Source organism: Haliotis asinina, chromosome 2 (assembly GCF_037392515.1).
Source record: "Haliotis asinina isolate JCU_RB_2024 chromosome 2, JCU_Hal_asi_v2, whole genome shotgun sequence".
Taxonomy (NCBI): Eukaryota; Metazoa; Mollusca; class Gastropoda; order Lepetellida; family Haliotidae; genus Haliotis; species Haliotis asinina.
Genome location: NC_090281.1, coordinates 19,271,596 through 19,285,558, shown reverse-complemented (window position 1 = coordinate 19,285,558; position 13,963 = coordinate 19,271,596). Strand labels below are relative to the sequence as shown.

At 41.1% G+C, this 13,963-nt stretch overlaps 1 protein-coding gene across 1 annotated transcript in view; it reads left to right on the top strand.

Annotated features, from left to right (window-relative positions):
* Window positions 1-13,963, top strand: part of LOC137273362 (phosphatidylserine lipase ABHD16A-like) — a 31,657-nt gene that overhangs the window by 9,322 nt on the left and 8,372 nt on the right. The window contains exons 4-14 of the mRNA XM_067805976.1: window positions 759-845; window positions 1,189-1,274; window positions 1,906-1,979; window positions 2,656-2,745; window positions 3,178-3,251; window positions 4,462-4,502; window positions 7,284-7,385; window positions 7,989-8,102; window positions 11,499-11,663; window positions 12,391-12,454; window positions 13,640-13,703. Coding sequence (XP_067662077.1) covers window positions 759-845; window positions 1,189-1,274; window positions 1,906-1,979; window positions 2,656-2,745; window positions 3,178-3,251; window positions 4,462-4,502; window positions 7,284-7,385; window positions 7,989-8,102; window positions 11,499-11,663; window positions 12,391-12,454; window positions 13,640-13,703 — 961 coding nt within the window. The remainder of the gene's footprint in view (window positions 1-758; window positions 846-1,188; window positions 1,275-1,905; window positions 1,980-2,655; window positions 2,746-3,177; window positions 3,252-4,461; window positions 4,503-7,283; window positions 7,386-7,988; window positions 8,103-11,498; window positions 11,664-12,390; window positions 12,455-13,639; window positions 13,704-13,963) is intronic.

Genomic DNA, 13,963 nt, shown 5'->3' with positions numbered 1-13,963 from the left:
TAGGTGTTGTTTGACATAAAACAACATTTACACAATGGTTGTGGGCCATGTTGTTCAGGGTACCCGCACCTGTTGTTTGACATAAAACAATATTTCTCATTGATTGTTATTCCCTGCAACGTGTTTTGCGGGGAGTATTAATATGCACAACATCTGTCTGTCCGTCAGTGCATCCGGAACTGTAAAACCATTCCTTAGTTCTTCACCATATCTTGACACATAGTTTGGTGTGGTGGTGCACTGGTACCTTTTGGTAGACTTTGATTTCTGAATAAGATATTTTTGGCCTTTCCATGGCAACAATTTTGACTTTGTCTGCAATTGATGATAGTGCCCTTTTCCAAAGCAGAACTCAGTTGTTCACTATTTCTTCACCAAACTTGACACATAGATAGGTCTGGTGGTGTACTGGTGCTTTTTGTTAGTTTTGGAATTCTGAATAAACCCCCTGAGCATTTCCAAGGCAACAGGTATGACTTTGACTAAAATTGGTGGTAGAGCTCTTTTCTGGAACAGCACTCTAAAACTGTTAACTATTTCTCCACCAACTAGGCACATAGATCTGGTGGTGTACTAGTGCCTTTTGGTAATTTGGGAAATTTAAAAAATTTGAAAACCTTTCATTACTTTCCTTCCACTTTTCTATATACACTCAAAACATTTGTCATAATCATAACTTGTAGACATATTCATGAAGGATATTTTGTCTTAGCAGGGGATATTGATGACTTTGTCTTCTTGTTTTCCACATTTTTCAGGGTACTTCAGCACAGAGGGGTTGACAGCCATCGCCAAGTTCCTCATCTCTATCGGGATCATCTATGCTGTGTCCTTCTTTACCAGAGGTATATGTTGTCATTCAGTCGTCATCCAGGAGTATGGATGACACAATATTCTCAGGTGCTGCAATCCATTGGCGTAATGTACCTGTGAAGATTCGGGATAGAATTAATCTTCATTAACCCTTGCTTGTTGTAAGAAGCTGCAGGATTGGGGGTTCAGGCTTGCTGACTTGGTTTACACATGTCATTTTATCCCAGTTGCGTAGGTCGATGCTCAGGTGTTGATCACTGGATTGTACGGTGCAGACTTGATTATTTGAGTTTGATCTTTAAGAAGTGATTTTGAGAACCTTTTGAAAGGTTGTTGTATTTAAAAGGTGCTACAATTCTGTGATTCTCTGTCCAGGTATTGGGCGTTTTTCTAACCCAGACTATGTGACCTTCATTTCAACGTTGATGACGTGTGAGAGATCCCTCACAGAGGCCAACAGGGTGAGTTATCTAAAATAAGATAAAGAAGCATACAACATTGTGGATCCTTGACTAATTGAATCCTTAAGAAAAGGAGAGGAGAGGCAATTTCTTTTTGCATGTTCACTGTATGAAAGCCATGCATTACTTTCTCATTTTGCATTTTGCATGTGAGTCCATTGCTCTCATACAGAAATGAACAATTCTGCGGATTGAAAAAGTAATTGCTTAGTGAAAATTCAATTCAACACATGTTTAGACCCTCCCAATTATTGCTTTCAATGCTCTTGCAACTGAGGAACTAAAGTGTCGTCTGCCAACTTCCCGCCATTTTGTTCCAAATGAAACTAGTGTGACATAAACATAATTTGACAGTTAGTTAGCCTTTGAAAGTAGACTTTTGTATTGAGAATCACCATGCCACTATTACAATGGTAGTATTGAGATTTTGATTTCTACGTGGAAATTCATTTAGTAAATGTCATTCAAGATCATCTGTTCACTGCTGCCTGATTTCTAAAGGTCTGTTTACTCTCCTCTGCAGAAGCTATTGAACAGTCTTCACCATTAAAAGCTTTATTTGAATATACCTCATAGTGATATATTGCTCTACAGTATTGTTTGAATATGGCTGCTGTTTTGTATTTCTCAGCGAGCATTGTGGCGTTATGACTATGAGTTCTGGGCGTGGCCAGTTGATTTCCGCTGGGCTGATGTCAATCAAGGGTAAGTTTCTCTTAAAAATGAATGCCAGTCTTTTAACAAATGTGTAGTAATTCAGCATCACCCAACTTGTTTTGAGTTCAAAGACCCGAGTTGAAAATGTCGTGAAAGAATACAGTTATGGCCCTTGCTTGACCTTTTGGACATTGTATAGAGGTAACAGTCATCCCATCCTTTCAGTGGGAGAAGTGGGGACATTCTTAACTGCTACATACACAGGTGCTTTTGTATATTTGTAAGGCCAAATTATTTATAAAGTTTTGAAAATTCAGCATCGCAAAATTATAATTGAAAATGCGCATAGATGGATTTTCATGACAGAATATTTCTGTACGCTTTGGTTTAAGTAATGCCAGTAGATTATATAAAGTGATTATGACGTTTTGCTTAAAGGATATGAAATCACTCAAATTGTTGTCTGTTGAATTGTTGTGAGACTTGAAGCTCGTATAATATGGGATATGTAAAAACACTGAGTTGCAAGAACAGCGATGTGCAGTAAACTTGGACAAAGTACTGTGACGATGTGTCCCAGTCTACCCAGCTGTGAATGGGTACCTTGTTAAGATGGGAAAGCCTCATTAGGGAAAAACTAGGCCCCTGTGAGTTCCAGACTATAACATATACCCAACTGACCGTGTTGTGCTAAAGCAACATCTGTTTACTTGCGTATTCACAGAGATGTGAAGAAGGCCAAGGTTCAGATTCCACGGTCATCTCGCGTCCAGCCCGCCAGTGCCATCTCCACACTGCCATGCAGCATACTCAGGTTGGTACATCCGTGGCCGACATAGTTTTTTGTCAATTTAGGAGGGGCTCTGTTGTGTAGCACTGTATTTGTTGATGAAACCAGTGTATGAAATAAGGCTCGTCCAATGACCTGAGACAGGTTAGATTTCTGACAGACCATCTAAATTTTCAACCAGACAATCTGGTGCAAATTTTGCTCCATACATCTGAGTGAACTCTTGGTGTCTGGCGTGGTTGAATCCATTTTGAAGTTACCATCCCCAATGTCTTGCTGGGTTTGGGGCTTATTTCATACCCTGATGAAACATTCATGTCAAGTCGGTCAATAACTTGCACCTTACTTATTGGTCATCACAGTAACACAAACAGTCTTTCCTAGATCATTCATTGCGTTACACTAGTGCCCGATGGTTTAAATGTTTTTAAGTGTATGCTCTGTTTCTGGTTTCAGTTACATTGCCATTCACACTTTTGGGCGCAGGATGGTCTACCCTGGTACAACCTCCCTCATGAAGACATTGATCAGTAAGTTCTGAAGGATCATCCTCGTTTATCAGGGAATTCTAAAGGGATTAATACCCTGGAGAGTGGTTGTGACACCAGCACATAATGAACTTTATCTTACCTCACATGTAAGTGTTGTTTTCTGATTGGCTGAATGCTCTTCTATTATTTTCTATGAACTCCACTTACAAGCAAGGAACATTTCTGTGTACCCAGGTGGGAATGATAAAGTCATTTGGTACTTCGTGGTAGTAATTCTTTATCTCTAATAACATTGAATCACGTGTGATGTACAGTAATTACCTATGTTTTACGGAATCAATGGAAGGGAGATAACTCTAAATCTGTTTTTTTTTCACCTACAAACTCTATTCTGTTTACTGTAACATTTGTACCTGTGATTCAAACAATTCAGAATTAACATTGAGGAGTTCTGTGAGATAAATACATTGTTTACCGGTCCTCTCGTACCCAGTGAACAACTTATAATGTAACACAGTGTCGCCACTTTAAACACACAAGTCTGTTCTTATAACAAGTAAAGACACAGTGTCCCAGTCACAGTGTCCCTGTCATCTCAGGTGATGCAATTGGTTTCAGAGTTCTATCACTTGGTAACAAAATCTATGATTATGGGTTCAAATCCCACATTGCCATGATCAAGTTTTGTAATACCATATCTGTGGTTACACCTAAATGGAAGATTTCCAAGCCCTGCATCTATTTCAAAATACATTTAAATAGACAAATGTCATAACACCACAATTGATTAATGGAACAGAGCCCTATTTTAGAATTGGCTCACCACCTGAACTTCTCTTGACCCTGAGAGGCCAGGCTCAGTGACTTGGCCGATACCATGCCATGATGCCCCAAATGCATGGATCATTGTTATGAGTCACTGGATTGTCTGGTCCAGACTTAGCCATGTACAGGCTTCTCTTTTGTTGCCGAAACATTGATGAATGCCACAGGAAACAGTAAAGAGTTTTTAAGAAACAAATTCATGTACTTGTTTATGAGTGGAATGAAAGAAAAATGACATGTTGCAGGGGCAGATACAAGTTTTTTAGAATGTGCGGGTGAACAGTTTATTTTCACCTGTTTTCACAAGTGTTTCAATGGTCTTTTAACAAACTTTCAGGAGTAAGGAGAGGATGTGCACACTTGCACCCTCCCAATCGATCTGCCAATGTGTTGTAAGACTGAACATTATTGCTATTTGTTGTAGGTGACACTCTTATACAGAACAGAGCCAAGCTGATAGAAGAGGTAGGTATTTTATAACTGCTTCACCGTGTGTAAATGACTTGTTTACTCATGTCACCATAAAGGAGTTCCGTCCTTCAGAAATCATTCATTGTTCTTTGAATCCCAGAACGGTCCTTGTTATGTCTCTAAGCTCATCAAGATAATGAGTCTTAGACTGGCATCACATCAAACCAAGAAGGTGTTATACAACTGAAATACTTCTCAGATGCAGCCCAGGTCACACACTCTTACAGCTTGTTCAGCTTGACCTGAGCTATTCTACATATGCATGACCCAGGAGGTCAAATGGCACAAACGTCTGGTCGAGTTAACTTCATTAAATAGGGGAGCTGGGTATGTTGTTATTGTTGTGTTTGTGCGAAACATGCATACATGGATTCGTTACAGAACTTGTCCCTTGAAACAACTCTTCTAAAACGACGATCATTTCACATTTTAATTGTATTTTGTTTACAGTCATAATCCATCTAGTTTGGTTTACTAACTTACAAAGTCAGTTACATTCAGAATCAGATTCACTGCTGCTGCTCGCTGCCTAAATGCCTGAATAGGAAACATTAAGCCATCTGTAGCTAATTGTTTTAAGAAAGTTAAGACATTGTTGACGATTTCTCGACTCTGAGAGGTCAAACAGCTGTTCGGACATGTTGACAATCACCTATCAAAGGCGCATCCCTTCACAATATATGTAATAGACCCAACAAATTGTGATACAGTCACACAATGCATTAGCATTCAGGTCAAGCTTCACAATATATGTAATAGACCCGACAAATTGTGATACAGTCACACAATGCATTAGCATTCAGGTCAAGCTTCACAATATATGTAATAGACCCGACAAATTGTGATACAGTCACACAGTGCATTAGCATTCAGGTCAAGCTTCACAATATATGTAATAGACCCAACAAATTGTGATACAGTCACACAATGCATTAGCATTCAGGTCAAGCTTCACAATATATGTAATAGACCCGACAAATTGTGATACAGTCACACAATGCATTAGCATTCAGGTCAAGCTTCACAATATATGTAATAGACCCAACAAATTGTGATACAGTCACACAATGCATTAGCATTCAGGTCAAGCTTCACAATATATGTAATAGACCCGACAAATTGTGATACAGTCACACAATGCATTAGCATTCAGGTCAAGCTTCACAATATATGTAATAGACCCGACAAATTGTGATACAGTCACACAATGCATTAGCATTCAGGTCAAGCTTCACAATATATGTAATAGACCCAACAAATTGTGATACAGTCACACAATGCATTAGCATTCAGGTCAAGCTTCACAATATATGTAATAGACCCAACAAATTGTGATACAGTCACACAATGCATTAGCATTCAGGTCAAGCTTCACAATATATGTAATAGACCCGACAAATTGTGATACAGTCACACAATGCATTAGCATTCAGGTCAAGCTTCACAATATATGTAATAGACCCGACAAATTGTGATACAGTCACACAATGCATTAGCATTCAGGTCAAGCTTCACAATATATGTAATAGACCTAACAAATTGTGATACAGTCACACAATGCATTAGCATTCAGGTCAAGCTTCACAATATATGTAATAGACCAGACAAATTGTGATACAGTCACACAATGCATTAGCATTCAGGTCAAGCTTCACAATATATGTAATAGACCCGACAAATTGTGATGCAGTCACACAATGCATTAGCATTCAGGTCAAGCTTCACAATATATGTAATAGACCCAACAAATTGTGATACAGTCACACAATGCATTAGCATTCAGGTCAAGCTTCACAATATATGTAATAGACCCGACAAATTGTGATACAGTCACACAATGCATTAGCATTCAGGTCAAGCTTCACAATATATGTAATAGACCCAACAAATTGTGATACAGTCACACAATGCATTAGCATTCAGGTCAAGCTTCACAATATATGTAATAGACCCAACAAATTGTGATACAGTCACACAATGCATTAGCATTCAGGTCAAGCTTCACAATATATGTAATAGACCCAACAAATTGTGATACAGTCACACAATGCATTAGCATTCAGGTCAAGCTTCACAATATATGTAATAGACCCGACAAATTGTGATACAGTCACACAATGCATTAGCATTCAGATCAAGCTGAACAACCTGTAAGGAATGAGAGGGAGAGTTTGGTTTCACAGTGGGAACACCAGAACTGGGTTTCAAACATTGTACAACCTTTATCTGTACTTACATGGGGACAGTAAGATAATGTGTGGTTGAATTTTAGTGTTTCCTCCAGATGGTTTTAGAAGGGTGCTGCACCCTGCGCTTTTCTTCTGGCACCTTGCCCTTTTTTACTGCGCCCTGCCTGGTACTTGCTAGTTGTGACGGAGCACAGGAACAGACTGAAAGTCAGCAACTGTAACAAGCATCTTATGATCAGCCTAAACACTGTTGTGGAAACTGTTGTGAAAAGCTTCCTGACAAAAAAGCAAAGGAGACTGTAGGTTAATAATACATGAGGCTCGATCTGATCATTTTGTTTTGGTTTTTATTGTGGTTTGTGCCCTTTTCAAACTAGGGTGCCCTTTTCTGTAGAAACTTCACCCTGCCCTTTTTGTGGTCTGGAGGAAACACTAAATGTGTTATGGCAGAAGGTTATTTTACTTACTTCATGGTATGTATTTCTCTTGACTCTGAAGTGGAAACTTTGCTTGGGTGAAAATTGAGTTCAAATGCTACAGAGTAACACTGAGCACCCCTTGAAAACTTGTACATCTGTACTTACAGAAAAAGGGAGTGCGAGCAAAGGTAGTAACAGAGGACAACAATGAGATTGACACCATGTTCTTGGACCGACGCAGTGTCAAGTCAGGAAATGGCAACACCCTGGTAGGTTGAGGATTGACATTTGAACATCCTTTGTGCTGCATTGACAAATGCAATAACTGCATTCTCCAACATGCTCACAATATACTACCTGGAAATGTTCAGAGAGTGAAGATACATGTTGCATCAGTGTGAATTGAGATCTATACCATGTTTGGAAATGTTGATGAACAACAACAAATTCAGTTAAGGCCAGGTTAAAATTTATCTTCATCAACTCGTGCTTGTTCTAAGAGGTGACTAAGGGGATCAGTCAAGTCGCTGGCTTGGTTGACACGTCCATCATATCTCTTATCACTGGATTGTCTGGTTCTGACTTGAATATGTACAGAGCTGGAATTTTACTGATGTGGTGGTGTTAAACAAACAAACAAACAAACAAACAAAGCAAGACCAGGTCATGTACATCCAAACAAACCTGATCCCATCACTGACTCATTGTCGTCAACTGCACCAGCTTCATCCAGTTTGCTGATCAGGGGAGCCTTTGGCATGTGCTACAGGTTTAAACCTTAATGAAGGCTGTGTTTGTAAAGTTTGATGATGAGATTCCAATCTGAGATAACACACTGGCAGGTCACTTATGCACACTAATGTGTTCTCCAGGTGATCTGCTGTGAGGGCAATGCTGGCTTCTATGAGATTGGCTGCTGTGGTACTCCCATGGACCTCAACTACTCCATACTGGGATGGAACCACCCCGGATTTGGCGGAAGCTCTGTAAGTGCTGACATAAGTCTTAACTGTGTTGAAACACCATTTGCTTTCTCTTTGTCATCCCCATCCTCATGAAAAAAAACAGTACATCTGGATAACAACTTCATTATTTATTATGATGCGAAATTTCGGGATAGCTTCTCATATCATTGCAAGCTTGACTAAAAGTTGGGTATTATCTCATGTTCTCTAGATCTCACATCTCATCTCCTGGCCTCACCTCGTGTTGTTGTTGTGATGTGGGTGTTTCCCAACGTTGTTCTTTCTTGATTGTTTGGGTATTTGGGGAGTTTGCCAGTCCCTTGGCTTTCATCTCCTTTATTCTCCATATTTGAGCCGTCTCTTTTTCTTTATGGCATATTTTGTTGTTTTTTTTATAGCACATGTTGCTAGCAGTGTGGGGGCAGCCATCTTTGTTTGTCTTGCTCAGCTGTTTTGCATAATGGGGCGTGCCTATTGTACACGCAGGGGCGTTTTGCTACACTTTTGTAAGGTTAGTGTTTGTGCTCACCAGTGTTTGACTCGCCAGTTTTGCACGATTTGTAAGTTGTGAAATCGGCTACGGACCCACATCCCTGGTGTCCCGATTGTGCGTTGTTTGTTTGCACTTTGGATCACCGTTGCCTTCACTGTGCACCGTTGTCTACCATCGAGTTCAAGACCTTCTTGGCAGTTAGGAGGATACGCTTCTTGTAGCATTGGCGAAACATGTCCTCCCCAGCTTCTTCATTGGGATCACATTTTTCGTTGATGGATATTCAACAAGAATCAGCAATGCCTGTGACATGGTTGCCGGATCATCAACCTAGTAACGTCGTCGTAGACTTATCAAGGCCGGATACACTCTCCCATCCTGAGGTGCAGAAACTAATACGCTCCCTAATGTCAATCCAACACCCACGACAGTGCCGATGCCTACTTTGGTGTCTGACCCAACTTTGCTGTCGCCGGTCCCTCCCCCTACTGTTCCAGCACCAACTATGTTGCTTCAGTCATCGTGTCTTCATTGCCGGTGCCGGTACTTCCCCTGCTACTGCTACGGTGATCTTCTTGTTGGATCAAGCGCTGGTGCAAGCACCGATGTCTCCACTGTCTGCTCTGACCCCGTCAACAACATCGATGCCATCGCTGACTTTGCTTCAGCCATCGTGTCTTAAGCGCCAGCGTCTGTAGACCAGCGCCAATGTCTCCACTATGTACGCCGATGTCTGCGCCGACCCTGATACCAGCGCTGACCCATGCTTCACCTGTTGTGTCTTAAGCGCCGGCGCCTGTACATCTCTTGCTATTAGGGGGGTGAACTTGTTGGATCCAGTGCCGGTACCAGTGTCAATGACTCTACCTACACCACACCGATGCCTACACTGTCTGCCTATCAGAGCTTGGGCTACCGCATACCTGGTGTGTCTTCATTTCATCCCCTCTCTTGGGAGGAAGACTTACAGCGCCAGCTTGCGGAAGAATGTGCTCGGTGTGTAGGAGCCAAACGCTTCCGGTGTTCCAGGACATCCCGATCCAGCTCGCCCAGGCCCTGTTGGTCTTGGAGTCCTCGTCGTGGCCATCACTGCTGCTCGAGGTCCAAATCACTCTACAGATAAAGAGAGGCGTTCTATGTCCCTCACAGGTGGGAAGCGCCTTCATAAATCCAGATCTAGATCTCCCTGGCGCTCACCTCACCTTCGTCGCTCACATTCTCCAGATTGTTCATACAACGTTAGGGAAGACAGTCAACCGGCTTCGGTACCTCAACGTTCAGCGACTGCCTGTCCTGGGACGACTCTGAAGAGCAGTTTTTTCTCTTCGGATTATAGTGAAGACAAGCTGGAAGATATGGGTGACAGGGGTACCTACCTCCCCTTCTCTCTTCTGCCATTTATGAGTGGATTGCGGACAGACTGCCAGATTGACCGTCACCTTCAGCTGACACTATGACTCCGAGTGTTATTAAGCTTTCCGGAGTGTTTCTGCTTCCCCCCTCATTCTGTGGTGGCGCATGCTATAACATCAGCGGATGCCGATTTCTGCAAGTTGTCACTCAATCCAACAATCAAGCTCCAAAGTCGCGCAAGTACGAATACAAGGTTCACAGTCTAGACCCTACCGACAGTGGGGCTGCTCATGATGGGTCCCTCAAGCGTTTGTTGAGTTTGTTCCAGTGGTCTTACAGGGTTTAGACTCTTGTTGCTTGCAACAGATACTGAGCTGGAAAGAACATAAAAGACTATTTCTGTGTTAGCTTCAGCTATCTCAGTGGCTGTGCAGAATCTCATGGAGGATATCTCGTCAAGGATTGACCACTTTGCATTTTTATTCCAGTGGCAAGGGAAGGTGCTACATGACCTGCTGGCTCATTTGCATGCGGTGTTGACTATGATAAGGTGCGCCGCTCAGGATTTTTGAACTTTTGCTCATGGCAGGTAGAATTCAAGTGACACTTGTCACCAGCTCTTTTTCACCCCTCTAACATTTGATCGCCATGCAGGGCCTTTGCTTTATAGCTCCTGTATTAGATGACCATGATGTTATCTTCTGTGGAAGATCACTGATGCAAGACCTGAAGTTCAGTCAACATACTTCAGTATTAAGCGGCAGAAGAATTTGCACGCTTTTTACTGAGTCTTCTTTACTTATGCTCACTCGTGTTTTTCTGCTACAAGCTGAACAGTGATGAAGTTCGGGTAAAATTTAATTGCTAGCGGGGGAATCACCGACACCATAAGATTTCACGATGATCTGTTAGCTCCTACACCGGTGACATACGATGTGATTGGTCCTTGAAGTCAACATCCTGCGGAGAATGCTGCTAGTGCTCTGTTGTCAGGGAGTCATCTACAGATGTATACAATCCTTTCAACATTGGATAGGCTGCATGATAAACACAGTCTAAAGTGGCATTTGATTGTCTTCCCGAGGCGAAGAGGTCTTCTACAGCTGTTTCAGCGTTGTACATGTTTCTGGGTGTCGACAGCATCATAGTTATGACAGTTTCTACCACAACAGCCAGTCAGCTGTAAGAAGACTTCACATGAAGGACAGCTCACTCACATCTTACTATGTTGACGATCTGATGACAAAGCATTTCAGGTACTAACATCTTCATTATAGATAAGGCATGTACCTGTTCATATTACCTCTTCATGAAAATTCAGCTGATTGAAACTTTCTGTGACTTTCTGTGGCCATTCAAGGGAATGGTGAATCAACAACTGTCTGATCTTGTTCAGCGAAGCTTGAGGTAATATGCCTAAGACCTATGGTAAGGTAAGTATTTAAATATCTAAAATATTTAGATTTTAATATATTATTAATGTTAGTGAAGTGTTGTATTGTACAAATTGGAGACTTTGTATGGTACAACCATGAGACTTGATATGATCAGTTTGTTTCTTGTGTTTACAGGGAATTCCATTCCCTGACCAGGAACAGAACGCCATTGATGCCGTCATGCAGTATGCCATTCACAAGCTGGGATTTCAACCACAGAACATCATCATATTTGCCTGGTCTATCGGCGGGTACTCTGCTAGTTGGGCTGCCATGAACTATCCTGACATTAAATACATGGTAGGTTGCTCCTGAAATGTGTTGTCATGCTGTGTTGCTATGGATACACCATTTTGGGGCATAGTGATGGAGGTGGACTCCTGTTCTGAAATGAAGAGTATTCTTATGCAACCATGGCAATGCTCAGTACATTCTTGAGCACTAAAGGGCCCCAGTGAGTGAGTGAGTTCAGTTTTACCCTGCACTCAGCAATATTCCAGCTATATGGCTGCAGTCAGTAAATAATCAAGTCTGGAGCAGACACTCCTGTGATCCACAGCATGAGCATCGATCTACGTAGTTGGGAACTGATGACATGTCAACCAAGTCAGCGAGCATGACCATCCAATCCCATTAGTCTTACAACAAGCAATGGTTACTGAAGGCCAATATTCTAATCCAGACATTCTCGGACATGAGGAAGAGTTGACAAGAATGCAATGCCTAGGGTTTGGATACATGGTATGCTGACCAGGGCTTTTACTAAAGTTTGTGAAACAGGAGGGTATTTTTAGTTTTGTATCACAAGGCCTAGATTTTCCAAACTCTCTTAGCGGTAAGACAGTTGTAATTGCCATACATTATCATTAACTTAGGACCATCTTAACACTAAGAGAGATTTGAAAATCTAGACCAAGGGCTTATAACTATTCATTTTGCTTGATTCAAACTTATGTATATCTGTGGCATGTGTTTTCCAAAGTTTACCTGATAAATATTACCTGTAGTTATTTCCTTACTATTTCAGGTATTAGATGCAACATTCGATGACATTGTCCCTCTTGCTGTTTCTAAGATGCCAGAAGTATTAAGTAAGAAAATTTGAACTGTAGCCATTCATTGATAGTTGAATTTGTGTGTGTGTGAGTAGATCTCATTACATTAAAACAGACTCGACATAACCTTAAGAAGTGTTTTGATTTGCACACCACTGTCATTCTCGCAGGCCCAAAATGAGTCTATAATAATCTCTATACTAGCAACATGTCCTTGAAGACTTAAGCTATATCCTGAAGCTGGCAACTCCAGCATCATATCATCTGAGTTATTATTATCCCCTGCTGCGCATTTAGGGAATATAGTATTAGGATCCTAGGCTCCATCTGTCCATACAAACGTACATCCGTCTGTCTGTACAAAATGGAATTAGTAAAGAACGGTTGCCAACATTCTTTTGATATGTGGTATCTAGGTTCATCACAGTATGAGAAAGGTGCTGGTCAGGTTTGGTGACCTTGTCCTTCATTTCAAGGCCACAGGGCGACTTGAACATTTTACCCTTGTCACTGAGATATCTCAAGAACTGGTGGCTGGATTTGTTTTCATATTTGACACCAAGCTTTATCTAGGGATGGCATAGGGCCCAGTTGATTTTGGTGACCTTCACATCATTTCCAAGGTCACACTGAACTTTGAAGGTTTCAGCACAAAGTATGATTTGATAATGTCCAGCGGGGGATTATGTCACCTTCGTGGCAATGCTTGTTTATGTTGTTATGACAAAGGTCTTGATTTAAAGCACTATTTTACACCACACTTCTCTAAAAATAAATGATGCATTTCTTTCAGTTATGCTAACTATCAGCAGTTAGGGAAGTTGCCATATAATTTATTCCAAAACTAATTATGCATTTAGATTACAGCATAAAATGCAAATGTTCAAATGAATTAATGCAAAAGTACATTAAACAGACTCTCAAGCCCTCTACCGACTGAACATTATTTCAGACGAGCCCAACAGAGTCATATGATTCAGGGATCCATGCCAGTTTCGGATCTCAGCTGAAGTCTTCAGTCTTTGAACAGCATATTAACATGGTTGCAAGGTGGCATGAATATGAGCTTGCATTTTGCAATTTCAGGTGCAAGTCCCAAGTCTTAAATCGAGCCCTATGCCAGGGCAGTTTTGTAGAGTGTGTGGAAAAATTATAAATCATTTGTGTTTCACCTAATCTTATACTGATATGGTTAGTAACTCTGTATAATGTTATTTTCAGAGAGCATAGTAACATTTGCTCTACGGAACTACATGGACCTGAACATAGCAGAGCAGGTTGTCAAGTAAGTAGACAGGTCCCATCCAGGTCATTTCTATTGTCAATATTAAAATTGTCTTCAAACCCTGGTGTCCAGGAACTAGGTTTTCGAAGCTCTTTTAGTGCTAAAATCGTCATAACTTACTGTTAATGCATGACACTTACCACTATCTTAGTGCTGAGTGAACTTCGAAAATCTAGACTCAGAGTGCTGATGTACAAAGCGATCTTAGCGTTAAGATGACCATATCTCCCATATCTTCATATAGAGTGAAGGTGGTCTTA